At 41.7% G+C, this 20,234-nt stretch overlaps 1 protein-coding gene and 1 pseudogene across 1 annotated transcript in view; both read right to left on the bottom strand.

The window, feature by feature from the left end:
* SEPTIN14 (septin 14) overlaps window positions 1-3,655 on the bottom strand; it is a 234,356-nt gene extending 230,701 nt beyond the window's left edge. The window contains exons 1-2 of the mRNA XM_073215254.1: window positions 3,592-3,655; window positions 2,866-2,936 (exon numbers count right to left, since the gene is read on the bottom strand). Coding sequence (XP_073071355.1) covers window positions 2,866-2,919 — 54 coding nt within the window. The 5' untranslated portion in view covers window positions 2,920-2,936; window positions 3,592-3,655. The remainder of the gene's footprint in view (window positions 1-2,865; window positions 2,937-3,591) is intronic.
* Window positions 3,656-11,794: 8,139 nt separating this feature from the next.
* On the bottom strand, window positions 11,795-18,056 carry LOC108403481 (intraflagellar transport protein 80 homolog; annotated as a pseudogene).
* Window positions 18,057-20,234: the final 2,178 nt, after the last annotated feature.

The following is a 20,234-nucleotide window of genomic DNA, read 5'->3' as shown; positions in this document are numbered from 1 at the left end:
AAGCTAACCTTGAACCTTTGGAAACCACAAACTTAAAGCTTGCAATGGCAATAAGTACATACCTTTCAATAATCACCCTAAGTGTAAATGGACTGAATGCACAAATCAAAAGACAAAGAGTAATAGAATGGATAAAAAAGCATCCATATGCTGCTTACAAGAGACTCACCTCAAACCCAAAGACATGCACAGACTTAAAGTCAAGGGATGGAAAAAATTATTTCATGCAAACAACAGAGAGAAAAAAGCAGATGTTGTAATACTAGTATCAGACAAAATAGACTTCAAAACCAAGAAAGTAACAAGAGATAAAGAAGGACATTACATAATGACAAAGGGCTCAGTCCAACAAGAGGATATAACCATTATAAATAGATATGGACCTAATACAAGAGCACCAACATATGTGAAACAAATACTAACAGAATTAAAGGAGGAAATAGAATGCAGTGCATTCATTTTGGGAGACTTCAACACACCACTCACTCCAAAGGACAGATCCACCAGACAGAAAATAAGTAAGGACACAGAGGCACTGAACAACACAGTAGAACAAATGGACCTAATAAACATCTACAGAACTCTACATCCAAAAGCAACAGGATACACATTCTTCTCAAGTGCACATGGAACATTCTCCAGAATCGACCACATACTAGTCCACAAAAAGAGCCTCAGTAAATTCCAAAAGATTGAAATCCTACCAACCAACTTTTCAGACCACAAAGGTATAAAACTAGAAATAAATTGTACAAAGAAACCAAAAAGGCTCACAAACATATGGAGGCTTAACAACATGCTCCTAAATAATCAATGGATCAATGACCAAATTAAAATGGAGATCCAGCAATATATGGAAACAAATGACAACAATAACACTAAGCCCCAACTTCTGTGCGACACAGCAAAAGCAGTCTTAAGAGGAAAGTATATAGCAATCCAGGCATATTTAAAGAAAGAAGAACAAACCCAAATTAACAGTCTAAAGTCACAATTATCAAAATTGGAAAAAGAAGAACAAATGAGGCCTAAGGTCAGCAGAAGGAGGGACATAATAAAGATCGGAGAAGAAATAAATAAAATTGAGAAGAATAAAACAATAGCAAAAATCAGTGAAACCAAGAGCTGGTTCTTAAAGAAAATTAACAAAATAGATAAGCCTCTAGCCAGACTTATTAAGAGGAAAAGAGTCAACACACATCAACAGAATCAGAAACGAGAAAGGAAAAATCACGATGGACCCCACAGAAATACAAAGAATTATTAGAGAGTACTATGAAAACCTATACACTAACAAGATGGGAAACCTAGGAGAAATGGACAACTTCCTAGAAAAATACAACCTTCCAAGCCTGACCCAGAAAGAAGCAGAATATCTAAACAGACCAATTACCAGCAACGAAATTGAAGTGGTAAGAAAAAAACTACCAAAGAACAAAACCCCTGGGCCAGATGGATTTACTTCAGAATTTTATCAGACATACAGAGAAGACATAATACCCATTCTCCTTAAAGTTTTCCAAAAAATAGAAGAGGAGGGAATACTCCCAAACTCATTCTATGAAGCCAACATCACCCTAATACCAAAACCAGGCAAAGACCCCACCAGAAAACTACAGACCAATATCCCTGATGAATGTAGATGCAAAAATACTCACCAAAATATTAGCAAACCAAATTAAAAAAATACATCAAAAGGATTAAACGCATTGACCAAGTGGGATTAATTCCAGGGATGATACCAAAATAAAATTAATTTAAAAAGTTACTTATTTCCTGTATGTAAAATTACACAAACGTACACATAAAATAGTGGCATTCTTTAAACCTAACTGAAGATTCTGAAGTTACAATTTGTTATTTTTTGGTGTTAAAAAGGAAGAGTCTCTTGCACTGTTAAAAATGTCTGCAGACTCAAGAAACATGTAACAATATTTAATCCTTCATTGATGTACATGTTTTTTGGTCTCATTAATGTACAATTATATGAGGAACATTATGTTTACTAGACTCCCTCCATCACCAAGTCCCCCCCGACAGACCCCATTACAGTCACTGTCCATCAGCGTAGTAAGATTCTGTAGAATCACTACTTGTCTTCTCTGTGTTGTACAGCCCTCCCCGTGCCCCCCAACACACATTATACATGCTAATCATGGTTCCCCCTTTCTTCCCCCTCCTTATCCCTTCCTTCCCACCCATCCTCCCCAGTCCCTTTTCCTTTCATAACTGTTAGTCCGTTCTTGGATTCTGTGAGTCTGCTGCTGTTTTGCTCTTTCAGATTTTTTCTTTGTTCTTATACTCCACAGATGAGTGAAATCATTTGATACTTGTCTTTATCCACCTGGCTTATTCACTGAGCATGTTACCTTCTAACTCCATCCATTTTGTTGCAAATGGTAGGATTTGTTTTCTTTCCTTCATTGATATTTAACTCCAATCAATACAAAAGTTTATGAATGTCCAAACAACAAACATAAGCCATTATCATCTAGGTCTGTATCTGTTTACTAAATCAATATTTTGAAACAACACTGTCAGTCCACGGAGAGGAAATCCCAGGGCAAAATACCCCTGAAACCAAAACCAGTTAAAGGGAGAAATAAAACTTAAAACCCATTTATTCCTTACAAACTGTAGTCCAGGGCCATTTCTCTCTCCTGCTTCAAGCCTCCCCTTATCCTCTCAGGTTCAGATAATCTCTTGGTTGCCCAGGTAATTATCCATTGATATGGAGATGAACTTCTCTCCACTCCTGAAGAATACCTAAAGCCAGGTGAGAATTCTGGAAATACTACAATTTTACCAACAAACACATTCTTATTGAAGTGCAAAATGGAATTATATTAGAAAAATATACTCAACTATATCTTCATCATTGGATATTTGTGTGGACATACACATTGGTTTTTCTGCCATGTCACACTGAAAAGAAGCTGAAAATGAAGAGAGGAACACTTAAAAATTATTTTAAAGTAATTAAAGTCTTACAATATAACTGAGATGAATAACAGAATTTAACATGAGACATCATCCCAGGTTTTGGCTTTCAGTCTACACTTCTGATCTATTTTAACTTGTGGCTGTTTTGCTAGACAGTTTTATATATAATATTCCACTTATAATATGAAGTAGTGCATTTAGCAACAAACACGCAAAAAGCATTTTTAAAAAAGGTGAAGTCCATTTTGAAATCAATGAGAAACACATTCTTATTTAAAGTACTCTTGGGGCATGAGAAAAGGAAATAGATAATTTTGCTTTTAAAAGTGGTCAAAGAACAAGGAAGGCAGTTATAATTACTGAACATTTCAGAACAGCTTACAAACAGAGGCCGGGATGTTAGAATGTACTTCACTGGAGAATTAGGAAAGTAAAACTTGTAAAATCTAAACATGCCCCTTAGTCTGAACTAATTTAAACTGAACTAAATTAATGATAGTTGTCATTTATAAGGCACTTATTATGCACCCAGCATTATGCTGAGTGTTTGTGTGCTCTACTTCTTTTAGGTCTCATGATATATATACATATTTTTATTGACATATACCAGGTGAGAAAACTCAGATTCAGAAAAATTAAGTAACTTACTTGCTCAAGAATTCAGCTATGCAGCAGACACAGGTCTGAACTGATTCCAAAGCTGGTGTTGTTTCTACTGTCCCCAGTTATGGAACAAATATTCACTATATTTGCAACAGTTTGCAATGAGGGAGGAGAGCTACAAGAGAGCACATGGTGCTGATTTCAGAGTGTAACTGTCCAAGAAGGACATTCTAACCTACTTTTAAGTACAGTACAAAGATAAGAGAATATGAGGCATGTTTTTAAGGGAAATATTTTATACAGGAATAGCAGAGAGAAAGCAATGGCCTTTTCATGTTATGTGTTCCGAGGATTATGCCACTTGTTAGAAAAAGTATAAAACCTAAATGTGATTTATTCCCACCAGGAGGTTTAAACATTTTAACAGTAAGGTATTAACAAAGGGCCACATGGTGAAATACATGCCAGGAAGTTGCTCAGGCTGGGAGGGGGAGGTGAAATTTTAAGGAACAGGGCTGTGCCTGTTTGGGAAAAGAAATGTTTTAAACTAGCCTATAAAATTAAGACAAATGTAAGGGACAACCTAATATGGATATAACTTGCTTAGCTGATGTTGTGGAAAGAATATAAAACCTGCAGTTGTGAGTAAAATTGTAACATTTCCAGAATATCTCACCTGGCTTTAGTACATGTGCATATTAATAAGCGTTCAGAAGTAGAAGGAAGTATGGCTTTAGTGCATCTGCATCATTCCTAAGAAGTAGAGAGAAGTTCATCTCCATATCAATAGGTAAATTACCTAGGTGAGGAAGGCTTAAACTGTACCTGAGAGGTGAATGGGAGGGCTGGTTTTGCTACTGCTGGAGCAGGAGAGAGAGATGAGTAAGACTGCAGTTTTGTAAGCAATAAGCACGTTTTAAACTTTTTTTCTCCCTTTAATTGATTTTGGTTTTTAGAGGTATTTTGCCCAGAGATTTCCTCTCTCTGGACTTAACAGTAGTAATCTACCAATGAGGAACCAGGGGAGAGACTAATGTGCTAGGGAATAAATTACTTGCTTCAACTGCCGTAGGTGTGCCTGCTTACCAGACACCCAATCTTGCAAGACCACCATTAAAGTCTCACTTTGATGCTTTCTTTGTCTCCATATCCACTTACTGAGTTTGGACCAGTGAGTGCATTTCTCACACACTTTAATGTATAGATACACATCATATTTTTGTCTAATGGTAAGTAGTGTTCTCTAATACATTTAGTGTTCTGTTTTATGGTATGGCTTACTCTAATCTAGTAATATATGAAGGTTCTATATTATTTAGCAGAACATTAATTCTGGGCATTCCTGTCATTTCCAGCCTTTAATTCAAACAATAAATATTTAAGCCATGAAAAAAATGTGTTGTTCCTTAACTTCTTCTATTTAATCTCTCTCAGAATTTAGAATATGTCACTATAAATTTGTTGGGGGAGCATTGTGTATTCTCCTTGGTGCTTGTTTCTGCTGTGACAAAGAATTGAAGGACAGACACAGTAGTGAAGCAGAGTAAGTTTTATTTAAAGTTACTTAAAGAGAGAAAAAGTACAGGTCACCTCAGCAAGGAAAGGCATCCTGAAAGGTTGGAGAGAGAACGTTTAAGATTAAAAGGTTGCACACTTAGAAAGTGTGGGAGACCTCAGAGATAGGAGTGCCCAGAAAGGCTTGGGGTTCCCCCTTTTAAGGATTCTTCAGGAATGTGATTAAGGGCTGGGGGTGCAGACTTGTTAGGTGGTCTCTGAATATTTACAATTAAATTAACACAAGGAACATACTGCTCTGATTTCTTCCTGGAATACTTGTCTTCCTTGTACCCTCATTTATTGGAAATATTCAAACATTCCAGGCCAAGTTGCTGCTGGAATACAAGTGTCTTGCTCTTGGAGCATATCAAACAAGACTACCTGCCAGCCCCCAAGGTGGGCTGAGGTATTGTTTGTTTGCTGAAGAGTAAGTTAAGAATTTTACTCCTTAGCTTCCTGGGTATTAAAATGCAATCCTATCATTAAGATGGAATCTTGTCTTTTACTATGTTGTTTATGACTGGGCCTGCATGCTAAATTAATTGCCCAGGTTGCAAATTACTCAATTAGGGCTGAAGTAGAAGAAAATAGCATATAGGTAAAGTTTGAAAAGTCAGCTGGGCCTGAATGATTAATACAATAAAGACAGGGGCTGTTAACTGAGGTACCCTCATTTATTGGAAATATTCAAAAATTCCAGGCCAAGTTGCTGCTGGCTTTTTAAGCTTTAATTGATTAACTCATTAATACTGGGTCTTTTTTAGTGGGCTTTCCTGGCCTTATTCTCTTTCCACCCAGCTCATATCTATTTTCTTGCCTAACAAATTCAAGAGTCTCTAGCTTCAGTTATGCAGATGAAAACATCCTGGAGATCTCATGTACAGAATGGTGATTATAATTAATACTGTGTTGCATACTTGAAATTTGCTAAAAGAGTAGATCTTAAATGTTCTTACCCCACACATCAAAAAAATGGTAATTATGTGAAGTGATGGATATGTTAATTACCTTTATTGTGGTTATTATTTTGATGCTGGGGTTCTTGTTTGTGCAGTTGAAGAATGAACTTCACAAAAACTCAATTTAGGTGAGCCAGGGAAAGGCTTTTATTTAGAGATAAAGTGAGAGGGCAGAGCTCCTGACACATGCCAAGAGGGGACAAGAGAGTCCATGGTTGGGCATTGTCTAGGGGTTTGTATCTTTAGGTTTAACTGAGGTGTTTAGTTATTATTGGTCCCAGCCTGAATGCTGTCTTTTTTATTTAACTAATCCCACTTAAAATTGTCTATATTCCTAAATTGGTATTTTTACCCTAAAGAATTAGTATGACTCTGACTTTGCTTAATGTTTAACACAGAGTTTCATAGTTTTTTGCACATTGTTACATTGTTCTGACTGTAATTATTGTTTTGCTTCTTCCGGAGGCCCTCATCCTACTCTGTCTAAACCAACAGTTCCTTCTCACTCTCCCCTTTACAGATGGAGACTCTAGCTCTTGCTAGGGAAAGGGAGCAATGAACACTCTGCCTGCTTCCTGATGAGAGGGAATGCAGTAAAGTGTGCAGTCAGTTCTCCATCACTGGTCAGTTCAGAGGGCCTTGGAAAATCAGCACTTCCATCATGGGTTACATTTCCATCACCATTTATAGTCTTGGCTTCTAGGTGAGACAGAACAAATCATGTTGTTAGGTTAAGTAAACAGGGGCCAAATATTAGTATGAGGATAATGATGAACCTGATAAGTAGAATAGATTTCCACTAAAAATATTTAGAAAACCAGTCCTATATTATAATAGTCCATGGGAATTCTGGGCATGACATAGCTTGGACTAAGGGAAATGGTCCTAGACCACAGTTTGTAAGCAATAAATGGGTTTAAACTTTATTTCTCCTTCTGAATGATTTCAGCTTTAGAGGTATTTTGTCCCAGGATTTCCTCTCCATGGAGCTACACCAATAAGTAGAATAGATTTCTACCAAAAATATTTAGAAAACCAGTTCTGTACTGTACTGTACTCGTCCATGGGAATTCTGGGCCTGACATAGCTTGAACTTGTCAAGTGAGGGCTATTAATTCTGCCAGCTGGGCACTTGTGCCCAGTGGATGTGGCTGGCACTCAATAGTATCTCACTATCTGCACATGACAACTGCATATCTGGCCTTCTGCTAGCCTTGCTCAATAAAGGAGCTGCCATCTATGAAAAGGACAAGCTCTGAGTTCTCTAAGGGGGTGTTGGTAAGGCTGGAGTACCAGGAGAAGGGGTGAGCCTGATGGACAAGCTTAGGCCTCACCAAAAGAGGCAAAGAGACCAACAGGTTCCAGTCTGACAACATTCCAGAGCCTGATCGAATAACACTCCCAACTAGAGCCCTTTCCCCAAGCTAAAAGATTAGTGGTAACTTTCCAGTACCTGGCTAAAGGCCAATGAGAGACCCCCACATACCCTAGGCGAGCCAATCCTCACACCACTGTACACCTATGCTCTCCCTCCCCCTGCCTTCTTTAAAAACTTGCTGCCTGCCCTGTGTGTGGCCCTGTGAGCCATCAGGCTCACCCCTTCCCCTGGTGCCTCCAGCCTTACATTCCAGCCTTTTGGTGATAATGGGTGACAACTTGACCTGGCTACATCCGACTGACAAGGGGTGTCATGGGGGGGCTTAAGGCTGGTTGACGGCCCCTCTTTAACTACTTGCTGCCTGCCCTTTGCTCTCCGTCCCCCTGCCTTCTTTAAAAACTTGCTGTCTGCTACTGTGTTTCAGACCAAGGAACATCACCCGGGAATTGTATTCAAATAAACTACCTGGCCCTTTGTTGCCTCTCGTTGCCTGCTTATTTCCGTTGAAATTTATCTTACAGTGTCTTTTAGGTATACTCTGACAAAATATTTTAGGGCAATGACCTGTTGGCAATCATGCTCAGGTCCTTGGCTCATGGATTCAGGTAGAAAGGTGGCTGGGTTTAGGATGGAGTATGTCTACAGCTGGGTTACAGTGCCCTCAAGGAGGAGTGACTGATGTTTTAGTAGCCAACCACAGGTCCCCCTGGGGTTTCAAAAAGCAGTGATATTATGAGGTGCATGCACTATCAAGTCTCTTCCCAGAGTCAGTTTTGTGGTGTGGGTAAATTGTAATATTGCCAGAATATCTTCCCTGGCTTTAGTGCATCTGCATATCAACAGGCATTCCTAAGGGTTGAGAAAGGTAGTTCATCTCCATATTAGTGGGTAATTACCTGGGCAACTGAGCGCTTATCTGAACCTGAGAGGGAGGGGAGAGATCTCACTTGCTTCTGCCAGAGAAGGAGTGAGAAATGACCCTGGACCACAGTTTGTAAGCAATAAATGGATTTTAAACTTTACTTCTCCTTTTGACTGATTTTGGTTTTAGAGGTATTTTGCCCAGGATTTCCTTCCCCAGGAGTTACATGTGGCTTCAGGTACTATCAGGGCTATGGCTGACAAAGATCTCAGATAGTGTGGCTAGCCCTTAGCTACTGGGTTCAACTCCTTGCTTAGAGAAGCTATGGGCTGCTGCATTTCTTCTTGAGGCTGAGTTAGTACTTCCAGTGCCATTCCTGATCTTTCAGTAACAAACAAGTTAAATCAGTTTCTAGTGGGCAAGCTGAAGGCAGGGGCCTGGAGCAGGGCTTTCTTTAGAGTCTTATAAGCTTTAACAGCATCACGATCCCATTGGAGTTTTATGGTGCCTTCTCTTTGGGCTTCTTTAAGGAGTTGATAGAGGGGTCTGGCTAACTCTTCATATCACTGATAGAAGAAGCGAGCAGCACCCAGAGGTCCTGGAGTGTTGAGGTTATATCTTTACACTGGTGGGCTCAGAGGGGAGTAGTCTCCCAAGGTCTGAGCCCTGGACAAAGGCAAGGGGAGCAATACATATCTTTCTGCTTCAGTATCTGCAATATTTCTATGTGCACAGCAAGCAAGGGGGAGTAAGTTTAGGGAGTGAGTGCCTGGCAGAGTGGGAAGTGAAGGGGAGGGGGAAACCAGGAGTTTCTGTTGTCTTTGCTAAGAAGAGAAGCAGAAGGAAGCCACCTGGATTAGATTGCTGACTTTGTAAATTTTTCCCTATCATTCCCCCCTCTGATGCCCCTTTAAACACTTTGTTTTAGGGGGCATGATATACTTGGTTTATGATAGGCTCATAATGGCTTTGCATATACATGAGCTGTATGGAGGAAATGCGTTCCTTGATAAAGTTAATGAGCCAGTTAAAAATGCAGGGTCCCACTAATAGTCCAAGGACAACAGAACCGCTGGCCCAGCAAGACCAGTTTAAAGAGTTGTTAGCCACAGATTCCATTCAAACCATCCCTGAAACCAGAACTTTTTATTTCTAGTATCTTATTTCTACACTGGATTTTTTTTTCTACTTGAGCTAGTGAGCTTCTAACTATGCCAGACTGGTTTGCATTAAATCAACAATCTTCTCCAAGGGCTGCACCTAAGCCTCCCTGGGACATGAATAGGAGGTTGAGTCCTCTCTGATTTTTGCAACACCATTTCAGGCAGGGAATCAATTTGATTTTGAAGTTGATTCATGGTGGATTCAAGCTGCTCTAAATCTTGATTAACTTCCTGTGTTAGGCTGTGTGAGCTCTAAATCTCCCTTTATTAAGGCTGCTGTGCCCACTGCAGCTGACCTGGTTACACTGAGCATGATTAGCAGGAATCAGCAAAGGGGCAGTCTGCTTTGCTCGGGAAATTTCCCTAGGGGAAAGAAGGTAACTTCCCTTAGGCCCACAAGTAAATATTTAGGGTAGCACTCAAACAAAGATGCACAGTTCAGGCCGGACAGCACTATAGATGCAGCAAGCTAGCCTGGTTTCATAGGCCCACCATGTGCCGTTTGAGGCCAGGTAAATTAAAAATTCATTAACAGTGATGTTACTAGCACAGATGTCAGGAAAGCCTCTTTTTTTTTTGTTCACACGAGCTCTTACAGGGCCAGAGACAGGTAGCATTTCCTGTTATGTCACCCATAGTTAGTTGCGGTCCTGGGTGTAGGCACAGTGAATGATTATGAACAGTGCTGGGAGGTAAAGTGAGCCCTACTCCAATATACTAAGGAGGTCTGGCTCTAAGGCACATCCAGCAGTCTTTAGCCAGCTCAGGTAGTGTTATATTTAGGAGGTGGTGCATATTTTGCAACACAGGAAATAAGCTAGGATTTTGCCACATTTTCTTTTTGTGTTGGATGAAGCTTCTGCTGGGGACAGTCTGGGGCCCTTGAGAAAAACTTTATGGGGATCAAAGTATGGATCCCCTAAGCCTGCCAAGGGTCCATGTGGCTTTAGGAGAAATCTTGGCTCTTTATGCTATTAGAACTCCTAGATCATATCCAGACTTGTACAGCTGGACTCCCCAAGTCTACCCACTTCCCCATTGATAGTGTAGGGGTTATTTTGTGATGATATTAAGCATCCACCCTAATTGGTTTAAAGCTAACCAGAGATTTTTAATTGGCTCCCTTGAATAGATGGCTACAGCAACACATATCCACTGGGGGCAATAAAACCAGCTGGGGTTGTTGCAAGGTTTCATTTACTGGGTTTTAGGGGGATTATCATGATACATATAAACTTTGTTACTTTCCCAGATGCAACCCCGTTGATTACAATAGTCTAAGTGTTCCCATGAGAACAGGTGGGATAAGTTAAGGGTTAATATGGGACGTGGTGCAATTGCTAGAGGATTAGATGGCTTGTATTCATACTTCCAACCACTTTGAGCTAGGATTTTTCCCCCTGAAGACAATATATGTTATATAGCTTAGAGTTTCTCCATTCTGACATGGTTTGGGTAGTTAAGCAGAGTCCTAATAGGTATAGAGATAACATTATTATGTGGTACTGGGGAGATGCAGGCTGACACTTGAGCATAGTTAGAAGAAACATGTAAGCACAGCAAAACAACTATAATTACCCAATACACAATAGAAAGGGCAACTTTCTGAGGAGCAGTCCAGTCCAGGGGGGGCAACAGCAGAGAATCTAATGCCCAGGACAAGAGATACCAGTCTGACAAGGGCCAGGATCCATGGCACACAGGTGTCCATTAGTCAGAGGGTAATCGTCAGATGTAGAGGTGGAGAGGCTTCTGGAGGTCTGGCTAGGCCTTCCAGTGATGTGTTTCTTCATCAGGATGGTGGTCCTTTTTCACTCTGGAATAATGGACCCAAAGAGTGATGCCTGCCACTCTGAGGGCAGTAGGAGTGGTTAGAACAACAATGTGGGGGCCAGTCCACTGAGGTTTGAGGGGGTCCCTTTACCAATCTTTGACCCAGACTTAGTCCCCAGCCTGGAAGGAATGTACTGGGGTCCCTAAAGAGATCAGAGCTCTTTCTTTTTTTCTTTTAAAGAGTTCAATGTTTTATTATCAACATTAATATCTGTTCATGCTCAAGACTCAGGGATAAAATAATTAAAAAGTGGAATGTAAGCAACACATACTATATCATATGGAAATATTTTGTTAATTATTGGACTAAAAATATAAAAGGTGGAACTATATCAATTATTTTGTGCTTAATCTTTCTGAATATAGTTTTAATAGTAAATATTAGCAGGTAATTATACTTAATTCTGCCTTTTCCTTTAGCAATGAAAACATGCTTTTACTTGGATAATCAGAATTGATTTCAAAAGGTAAAACTTCTTAAAGGTAAGGATGGTACTTAGTGCTTTAGACCTATATTCTTGCTGGACTGACTGCTTGATGATCACTTTCATTCTTTAGTAATTTCCATCTCAATTTCAGCTTTGATTTTCTCCCAATCTATTTGGAGACTTTCTGCATACTGCAAACATCAATTATTAGTTTACTGGTTACCAAATGTGTCCAAAAACTTTTGACAGTAAGAAGGAACTGTATCAACATGTGTTTTGTATTTTACATTCAATTCAAGTGCCCTTTCCCAGTTGTAGAGATTAATATTGATCTGGACTACTTGATAAATAAGGTCAGCCTGAAGAAATACTATTTCAGCCTCCTGTATGTTTCCACTAAACATTAATATGTGGGCCATTTCTGATTCTTTAGATGGAAGATCTTTTATGGAATTGATATATCAAACCTTATTAATTTCAGCAATTGCTGCATAGGCTATTTCTGCAGTAGGCATATGTCGATTAGCAACTGCCATAGCAGCTAGGCAAGCCCACATGGTTTGCTCCTTAACAAAGCAAAGAAGTCTTACAGCATCTTCCCATTTTGAACATCTTACATCGTCATAGAGTACATACAACCACAAACACAACACAAACTGTACACACACAACACTAAACACACACAACCACACACACACATATAACTCATATAAAACACAACACACACAGCAGATAATGCACACAACACACACAACCACACACAACACACACAGCACACAAACACACAACACAAAACACAACACACAACCACACACACAACACACAACACATACACACAACACACATCACACACCACACACAAACACACAAACACACACAAACACACACAACACACTCACAACATGCACAACACAAAACACATGACACATGCACAACACACCCACAACCACACACACAACACACACTCTTGGAGAATAGCAGGATATGGTGATATGTTGATGTGACCAGTGAGCCATCAGCTCTTCTTATAATTACATGATTTCTAACAAAACACAATATGGGGATTTTTACTAAATTCACTTGCATCCCTTTCATATAATGTTTTAGGCAAAATATCTCTGTCCACTTAAACTGTGTTGGAGTAATACCACACTGTAAATCGAGTCTTGAAGTCCAAAAAGGATATTGCATGTATCGTTCCACATCAAAGTATGCACCATCATTCCGTTTGATCACTTGTTCTTTCTTCCCAAATCATTTCATAGGTCTCTATTTTTATCATTGAAAGAAATTTTTCTATCATTGGTAAGTCCCTTTTGATCCAGAGCAATTTCCAAAATTTCATTCTTATGAGAAAGAAACTTCCCATCACCTAATGGTTTTCCAGCTGATGCCTCAAAGAGGAAGATTATTTTTTACCTGCACTGTCTTTTATTGCTATGGTATCATTACTTAGAGAAACAGCCTGTGCATTCAGAATATCTATTCTCATTACAGGTAATGTTGGAGAAGAAATGAAGCACCCTTCATAAGAATATAAGTAGATACCACCACCATCTACAGTAAGAAAATGTCTTTCTATCTGCAGAATTAAACTAACAGTTCCTTCTTTGAGATCAAATATAAGTGGTGTGTTCCAGTTCTTCATACTGTATGGTCCTTCTTTTAGTTAATGTTACTTGAAACTTTTTCCACTCCCAATGTTGCTCCACTACATGTTCAAAAACATGTCCATCTCCACAGGCTCTAGCAATCTGAGTGCCATCAATTGACCATGCAATATTAAATATCCTGCCAGTGTTGGGCTTTTCTAAAGCATATGACCACCCAGTTTTATCACACAAGTGTAAAGTATGAGATGATCCAACAGCAAATAATTCTCCATCTGGAGCCCAGGCAATTGAGGTAACAGGATGCTCATGCAGGTGTGAACTGTACAAAGGGTGGCTGTAACTATCCCATACCTTATATTTACAGTCTTCACCAGCAGATAAAATTAGATCATTGACTGAGATCCAATCTACTTTTAGAATAATGCCATCATGAGCTTTCAACTGTAAAACTTTAGCACTTGGTTGAAGAGGTTCAGTGATCAGCTGCTTGCCTGCTTGTAAAGAACCTTTTCTGAATCACAAGCTACTGAATACACTGAGCTAAAGTTGATCCTAGCATCCCAGTTTTTTACCACATTTTTATTTGCCTGTCTTCTCCAACTGTAACTAATGCTGTTCCTTCATAATTCCATCTTCCTGCAAGTACTGCTCCACAGTGAGCATCTACAATTCTTTTCACTCTTTGTAACTTGGAAATCAGATGAAACTTACCATCAGAACTTGTGGAGACAAAGCTTTCTGCTTGAGTTTGTTTCTTTATGCTTAAACTTTTTGGAAACCAGTGAAGATCTATTGGGTAAATATCATCAGGAAGCTTTACTATTTGACTTATTTCACTGGTTAACAAGTTCCACTTCACTATCTGGTGGTCATCACTACATGAATACAGTTCTTCAGCAGTAGTCCAGCTCACACAGCTTACTAATTAAGCAGTCATCCTATCTCTCTCTTGACCAGGCTATAGCAGAAGAGATGAGATCAGGGCTCTTTCTATGGTGCAGCTTACTTAGGATGGCTACCAAGGCTTGGAGCTGTTCTCTTGCTCCCTTATCTCCTATGTAGTGTAGGTTCCCTAGGAGGCTTCCTAGACATGGAAGAGGGCATCCATACACTAATTCAAAAGAGGAAAAGCCTTGAACTCCAGGTGTGCAGCAAGCATGCAGAAGAGCCAGGGGCAGTAGGTCTGGCCATGGGAGGCCAGTTTCTTGGCAAAACTTAGCTAGGGTTCCCTTGGGGGTGTGATTCATTTGCTCTACTTTCCCTGATCTTTGTGGCCTGAATGCAATGTGGAGTTTCCAGGTAATGTTGAGAGATTTAGTTAAAACCTGTATTGCATCTGCTGCAAAGGCAGGTCCATTGTCACTGTGAATTGTAGATGGTAGGCCAAACCGGGGCACAATTTCTCTCAGGAGGACTTTGGCTACCTCCCAGGTTCATTCTGTCCTAGTTGGGAAGGCTTCAACACACCTAGAGTATATACACACTATTACTGGGAGGTATCTGAGTCCTCTGTTTAGCTGGACATCTGTGAAGTCTATCTCAAGGCATTCAAAGGGGGAAACTCCTGCTCTTTGGACCCCTTAGGGGTCGTGGTGCAGATGGAGCATTATTTCTGCCACAAGTTACACACTGCTCACTTACTGCCAGGCATAATGCTGGCAACTGGCTGAAGTAATATTGCTTTTTGAGGAGGGCTTCCAGTGAAGTTTTTCCCAGGTGGGTGAACTGGTGGTATTCACTGACTAAATGCCCTACAGTTACAGTTTGGACAAAGATGTGTCTGTCAGGCAGCATCCACCATCATTTTTCAGTTAGGGTGGCTCCTTCATTCATGGCCCAGTCCTTCTCCTTTTCAGTGTACTTCGGTGGAGGGGCCTCCATCCGGGGGTGTTAGGCCCTCGGTGAGGAAGGAGTTTTATCTGTCTCCTAACTGGCTGCTTCTTTAGCCACTTCATCCACCAATCAATTCCCCTGTATTATAGGGTCGTTTCCCTTTTGGTGTCCTTTGCAATGCAGAATTGCTACTTCTTTTGGTAGCCAGACAGCCTCAAGGAGTTGTAGTATTTCTTCCTTGTTCTTGACTGCTTTTCCTGCTGCTGTGAGGAGACCTCTTTCCTTCTAGATTGCCCCCATGTATGTGTACAGTGGCAAAGGCATATCAGGAGTCAGTGTAGATGTTGCCTTGCTTGCTCTTGCTAATACTGAGAGATTGAATTAAGACATGCAGTTCAGCTCATTGTGCTGACCATCAGGCTGGCAGGGCTTTTGCTTCTAAGACCTCAGTGGCAGTAGTTACTGCATAACCTGCTCTCTGGATGCCCTCTTGTAGATAACTGCTGCCATCACTGAAGAGTGTGAGCTCTGGATTTTTTATTGCTTGATCTCACAAATCCAGACAACTTGCATAAACTTTGTCAGTTACTTCAGAACAGTCATGATCTGTTTCACCTCTTTGGTGGGAAGGAAAGTTGCTGGATTCAGTGTCCATACTGTTTCAAGAGTGACCCATTGGTTCTCACAGAGAAGCCCTTGATATTGTGCCAGCTGGGAGTTGGAGAGGAAGCAGTGTTCCTGTGTGTTTATGAGGGACACAACAGTATAGAGGAACTTAACATTTAGTTCTTGTCCCAGGTTGAGTTTATATGCTTCCTTAATGATTAGAACTGAGGTAGGGAACCCTGAGGGCCACCTTTTCCTTTTCATGCACAAAGAGATTGAAGGGCTTTTCTATATCTGGCAGGCCTAGGACTGGTGCCTGTCTTAAAGCAACCTTTATTTCCAAAAAGGTGGCTCTTGCTTCTTCTGTTCTGGCAGGGGGTTCTCAGTCTGGCCCCCCAGGAGGCTGTAAAGGGGTCTTGCCATTGCTGAGAATCCAGGAATTTGGATTCAGCAGAACCTGGCAGCCACCAGGAACTCTTGTATGCCTTTCCTTGTCTGGGGCTGAGGTAAGGAGATAATGACCTCTTACTTCTCTGGCCCTAGTGCCCTTTCTCCCTGGGTGAGGAGGATGCCCAAGTACCAGACTTGCTGCTGGCAGATTTGTGGCTTTTTCCATGAGGTTCAGTATTCTGAGTCTGACAGGAGTTGCAGGAGTGCTTTTGTGACTTTTGCACAATTTTCCTGGGTGTCACTGGCAAGGAGGAGGTCATCTACATAATACATGAGGGCACAGTGTGTGCCTTTCCTCAGAAAGCTGGCAATGTCTGCAGCCAATGCCTCTCCAAAGAGAGTGGGTGAGTTCTTGAAACCTTGCAGAAGCAGCATCCATGTTAACTGTATCTGCTGCCCCATATCCAGTTCAGTCCATTTGAAGGCAAACAAGAGCTGGCTTTGGGGGACCAGCCAGAGGCAGAAAAAGGCATCTTTTAAGTCTAGGCAAGTGAGCCACTTGGCAGATTCCGGGATCTGGCTGAGAAGAGTGTATGGATTTGGGACCACTGGGTGTAAAGAAACAGTCACTTTGTTGATGACTCGCAGGTCTTGAACAGGCCGGTACCCTCTTCCTGGCTTTTTGACTGGTAGAAGCAGGGTGTTCCAGGGCGACTGACACTCACCTAGAATGCCTTCATCGTTGAGTCTGATCAGGTGTTCCTGGATGCCTGCCCTTGCCTCTTGTGAGAGGGGGTACTGCTGCTGTCTTTGTGGTTGGGTCTCTGGAGTCAATTCTACAATAACAGGGTTATGAGGGTTGTTTTCAGCCCATACTGAGAGGAAGGTAGCTCTGAATTCAGGTGGGCTACTTAAGGGGGTCTGGGAACAGAATAGCCTCCACTCCTCTTCCCTGGGTGTGGTTATTGCCAGTACGAGGGACCCTGGCTCTTCTTGGCCTGGGTTCAGTTTGAGGCTGGTGTGTCCAGTTGGTTCAAAAGTTATTTGGGCTCCCAGCTTTGAGAGTATATCTTGGCTGAGGAGGGGAATGGGGCACTCAGGCAGGTAGAGAAATTCAAGTCAGACCTTGTGGCCTCCAAGTTCACATTGGTGGGCTTGGCAAAAGTGTTGCTGGACTGCTTTTGTCCCCAAGGCTCTGAGAATAGTTGCAATCTTTTTACTGAAAGGGGCTATAGGGAGGGTGACCACAGAGTGTTCTACTCCTGTGTCAATCATAAAAATTATGTTTTGGCGCCTCCAATTTCATTTTGACTGTGGGCTCATGAGGGCTGAGTGAGAGAGCCCGGTCTTTCTCAATCTGAGTCTGTTCCTGCCAAGCCAGTGAGCCTTTCCCCATTAGGCTCCTCTCAGTAGCAATTGGGCTTCAGGGCTTTGTCTCGGTTGGGGCATTCATTCTTCCAACATCCCTTCTCTTTACAGGAAGCACACTGGTCCCTGGCTACGGGGGTCCTAGGCTTCCCTCCTCTTGGAGGCCAGCTTTTCTCTGCCCTTTGGTCATCTCTTTCTTTTAGGGAGCTGTTAGGAGGCTGGCTTTTTTCTTCATTCTTCTTTCAGCCTCTCTGTCAGCCTGAACTTCCCTATTTAAATATACTTTGTTGGCAATTTCAATCAGCTGAGTTGTATTCATCCCAAAGAAGCCCTCAAGTTTTTGGAGCTTTCGCCTGATATCTGGGGCAGCTTGGGCCACAAATGAGTTGTTGACCATCTGTTGGCTGTCTTGTGCCTCAGGATCAAAAGGGGTATAGATGCAATAAGTTTCATACAGTCTTTTGTAATGGTCCCCAGGAGGCTGTCCTGGTTGTTGAGTGACTGAAGAAACTTTGGTCATGTTCATAGGCTATTTGGATCTATCTTTGATCTCCTGGAGGAGGGCATCTTGATATCAGTGGATCTGGTGCTGTCCCTCAGGGGTGGTGAAGTTCCACTTGGGGTGCTCCTTGGGGACAGCAATTTCAGCCCATGCACCTTGATCAAAGACCGTGCACTGGTGCGTGCTCTTCCAGTATTATCAGGTCCCCTTTTTTTTCATTTTTTAAATTTTATTCTGGTATCATTAATGTATAATTACATGAGCAACATTATGGTTACTAGTCTCTCCCCATTATCAAGCACCCACCACATACCCAATTACAGTCACTGTCCATCAGTGTAGTAAGATGCTATAGAATCACTACTTGTCTTCTCTGTGTTGTACAGCCCTCCATGTGCCCTAGCCCCAACACCATGTGTGCTAATCGTAATGCCTCTTTTTCCACCTTTTCAATCCCTTCCCACCCATCCTCCGCAGTCCCTCTCCCTTTGGTAACTGTTAGTCCTTCCTTGGATTCTGAGAGTCCGTTGCTGTTTTTTTTAAAATTTTGGTATCATAAATCTACAATTACACGAGGAACATTATATTTACTAGACTCTCCATCACCAAGACCCCCCCACAAACCCCATTACAGTCACTGTCCATCAGCATAGTAAGATGCTGTAGAATCACTACTTGTCTTCTCTGTGTTTCACAGCCCTCCCCATGCCCCCACACACATTATACATGCTAATTGTAATGCCCCCTTTCTTCCCCCCTCTTTATCCCTCCCTTCCCACCCATCCTTCCCAGTCCCTTTCCCCTTGATACTGTTAGTCCATTCTTGGGTTCTGTGAGTCGGCTGCTGTTTTGTTCCTTCAGTTTTTTCTTTGTTCTTATATTCCACAGATGAGTGAAATCATTTAGTACTTGTCTTTCTCCACCTGGCTTATTTCACTGAGCACAATACCCTGTAGCTCCATCCATGTTGTTGCAAATAGTAGGAATTGTTTTCTTCTTATGGTTACGGCTGAATAATATTCCATTGTGTATATGTACCACATCTTCTTTATTCATTCATCTACTGATGGACACTTAGGTTGCTTCCATTTCTTGGCTATTGTAAATAGTACTGCAATAAATATAGGGGTGGCATATGTCTTTTTCAAACTGGGCTGCTGCATTCTTAGGGTAAATTCCTAGAAGTGGAATTCCTGGGTCAAATGGTATTTCTATTTTGAGCTTTTTGAGGAATCTCCATACTGCTTTCCACATGGCTGAACTAATTTACATTCACACCAGCACTGTAGGAGGGTTCCCCTTTCTCAACATCCTCGCCAACATTTTTTATTGTTTGTCTTTTGGATGGTGGCAATCCTTACTGGTGTGAGGTGATATCTCATTGTGGTTTTAATTTGCATATATCTGATGACAAGCGATGTGGAGCATCTTTTTATGTTCAGGCCCCTTTTATAATCTGCCTCCCCTCCTCCATGTTGAACAGGATGTGGAGAAGTTGTTGGAAGTCTTCCCAGGTCAGCCAATGGGTTTGGAAGAGGGATTCCATTAGATCAAACAAAGCTTGTGGCTTCTCTGAGTATGATGGGGTGCTGTGTTTCCAATTGATGAGGTCAGTCATGGAGAAGAGTTGGTAGTAAAGCAAGGACCAGCCTGGCTGGGTGGTCCTGTCCTCATTACACCTCTCAGGCTCCCATGTCTCCTGCACTGGCATCTGAAAGATGCCTCCTCCCAGCCAAGGGTGCAGTCTGGCTGCTCATCCAGGGGAGAGTGGGTCTGCTGGTTCTGGAGGTGGCAGGGAGGCCAACAGTGGTGGGGTGTCCAGGACTGTGGGGCTGGGTGCTGATAGCCTTGGAGGTACATAAGGTGGGAGCAATATTAGCTCTTCCTCTGGGTCACCAGCAAGAATTTGCAGAGGCTCAGGCTTCTGTTGATTCTTTGTAGTCTTCTTTGTTGAGGTGACTAAGACCCTACCCTGTCCCTGCTTGTTGCAAGTAAATCTCACCCAAGGGGGAAGGGTCTGCGCAACTCCTAATCAGGAATTAATATATGGGAACTGGTCAGGATGACCTGGATCTCCAGTGATGACCCACCAGACCTGGCAGATTGTTGGGACATCTGGGGTCCCTTCCAGAGGACACCCCACACTAAAGGTGGACCATTCAGATTCACAGTTTTCAACCTGCTGGGAGTTAATTT

The sequence above is a fragment of the Manis javanica genome, chromosome 10, assembly GCF_040802235.1.
Source record: "Manis javanica isolate MJ-LG chromosome 10, MJ_LKY, whole genome shotgun sequence".
Lineage (NCBI taxonomy): Eukaryota > Metazoa > Chordata > Mammalia > Pholidota > Manidae > Manis > Manis javanica.
Note: the sequence above shows the minus strand (reverse complement) of the source record. Positions and strands in the feature narration are given on the sequence as shown.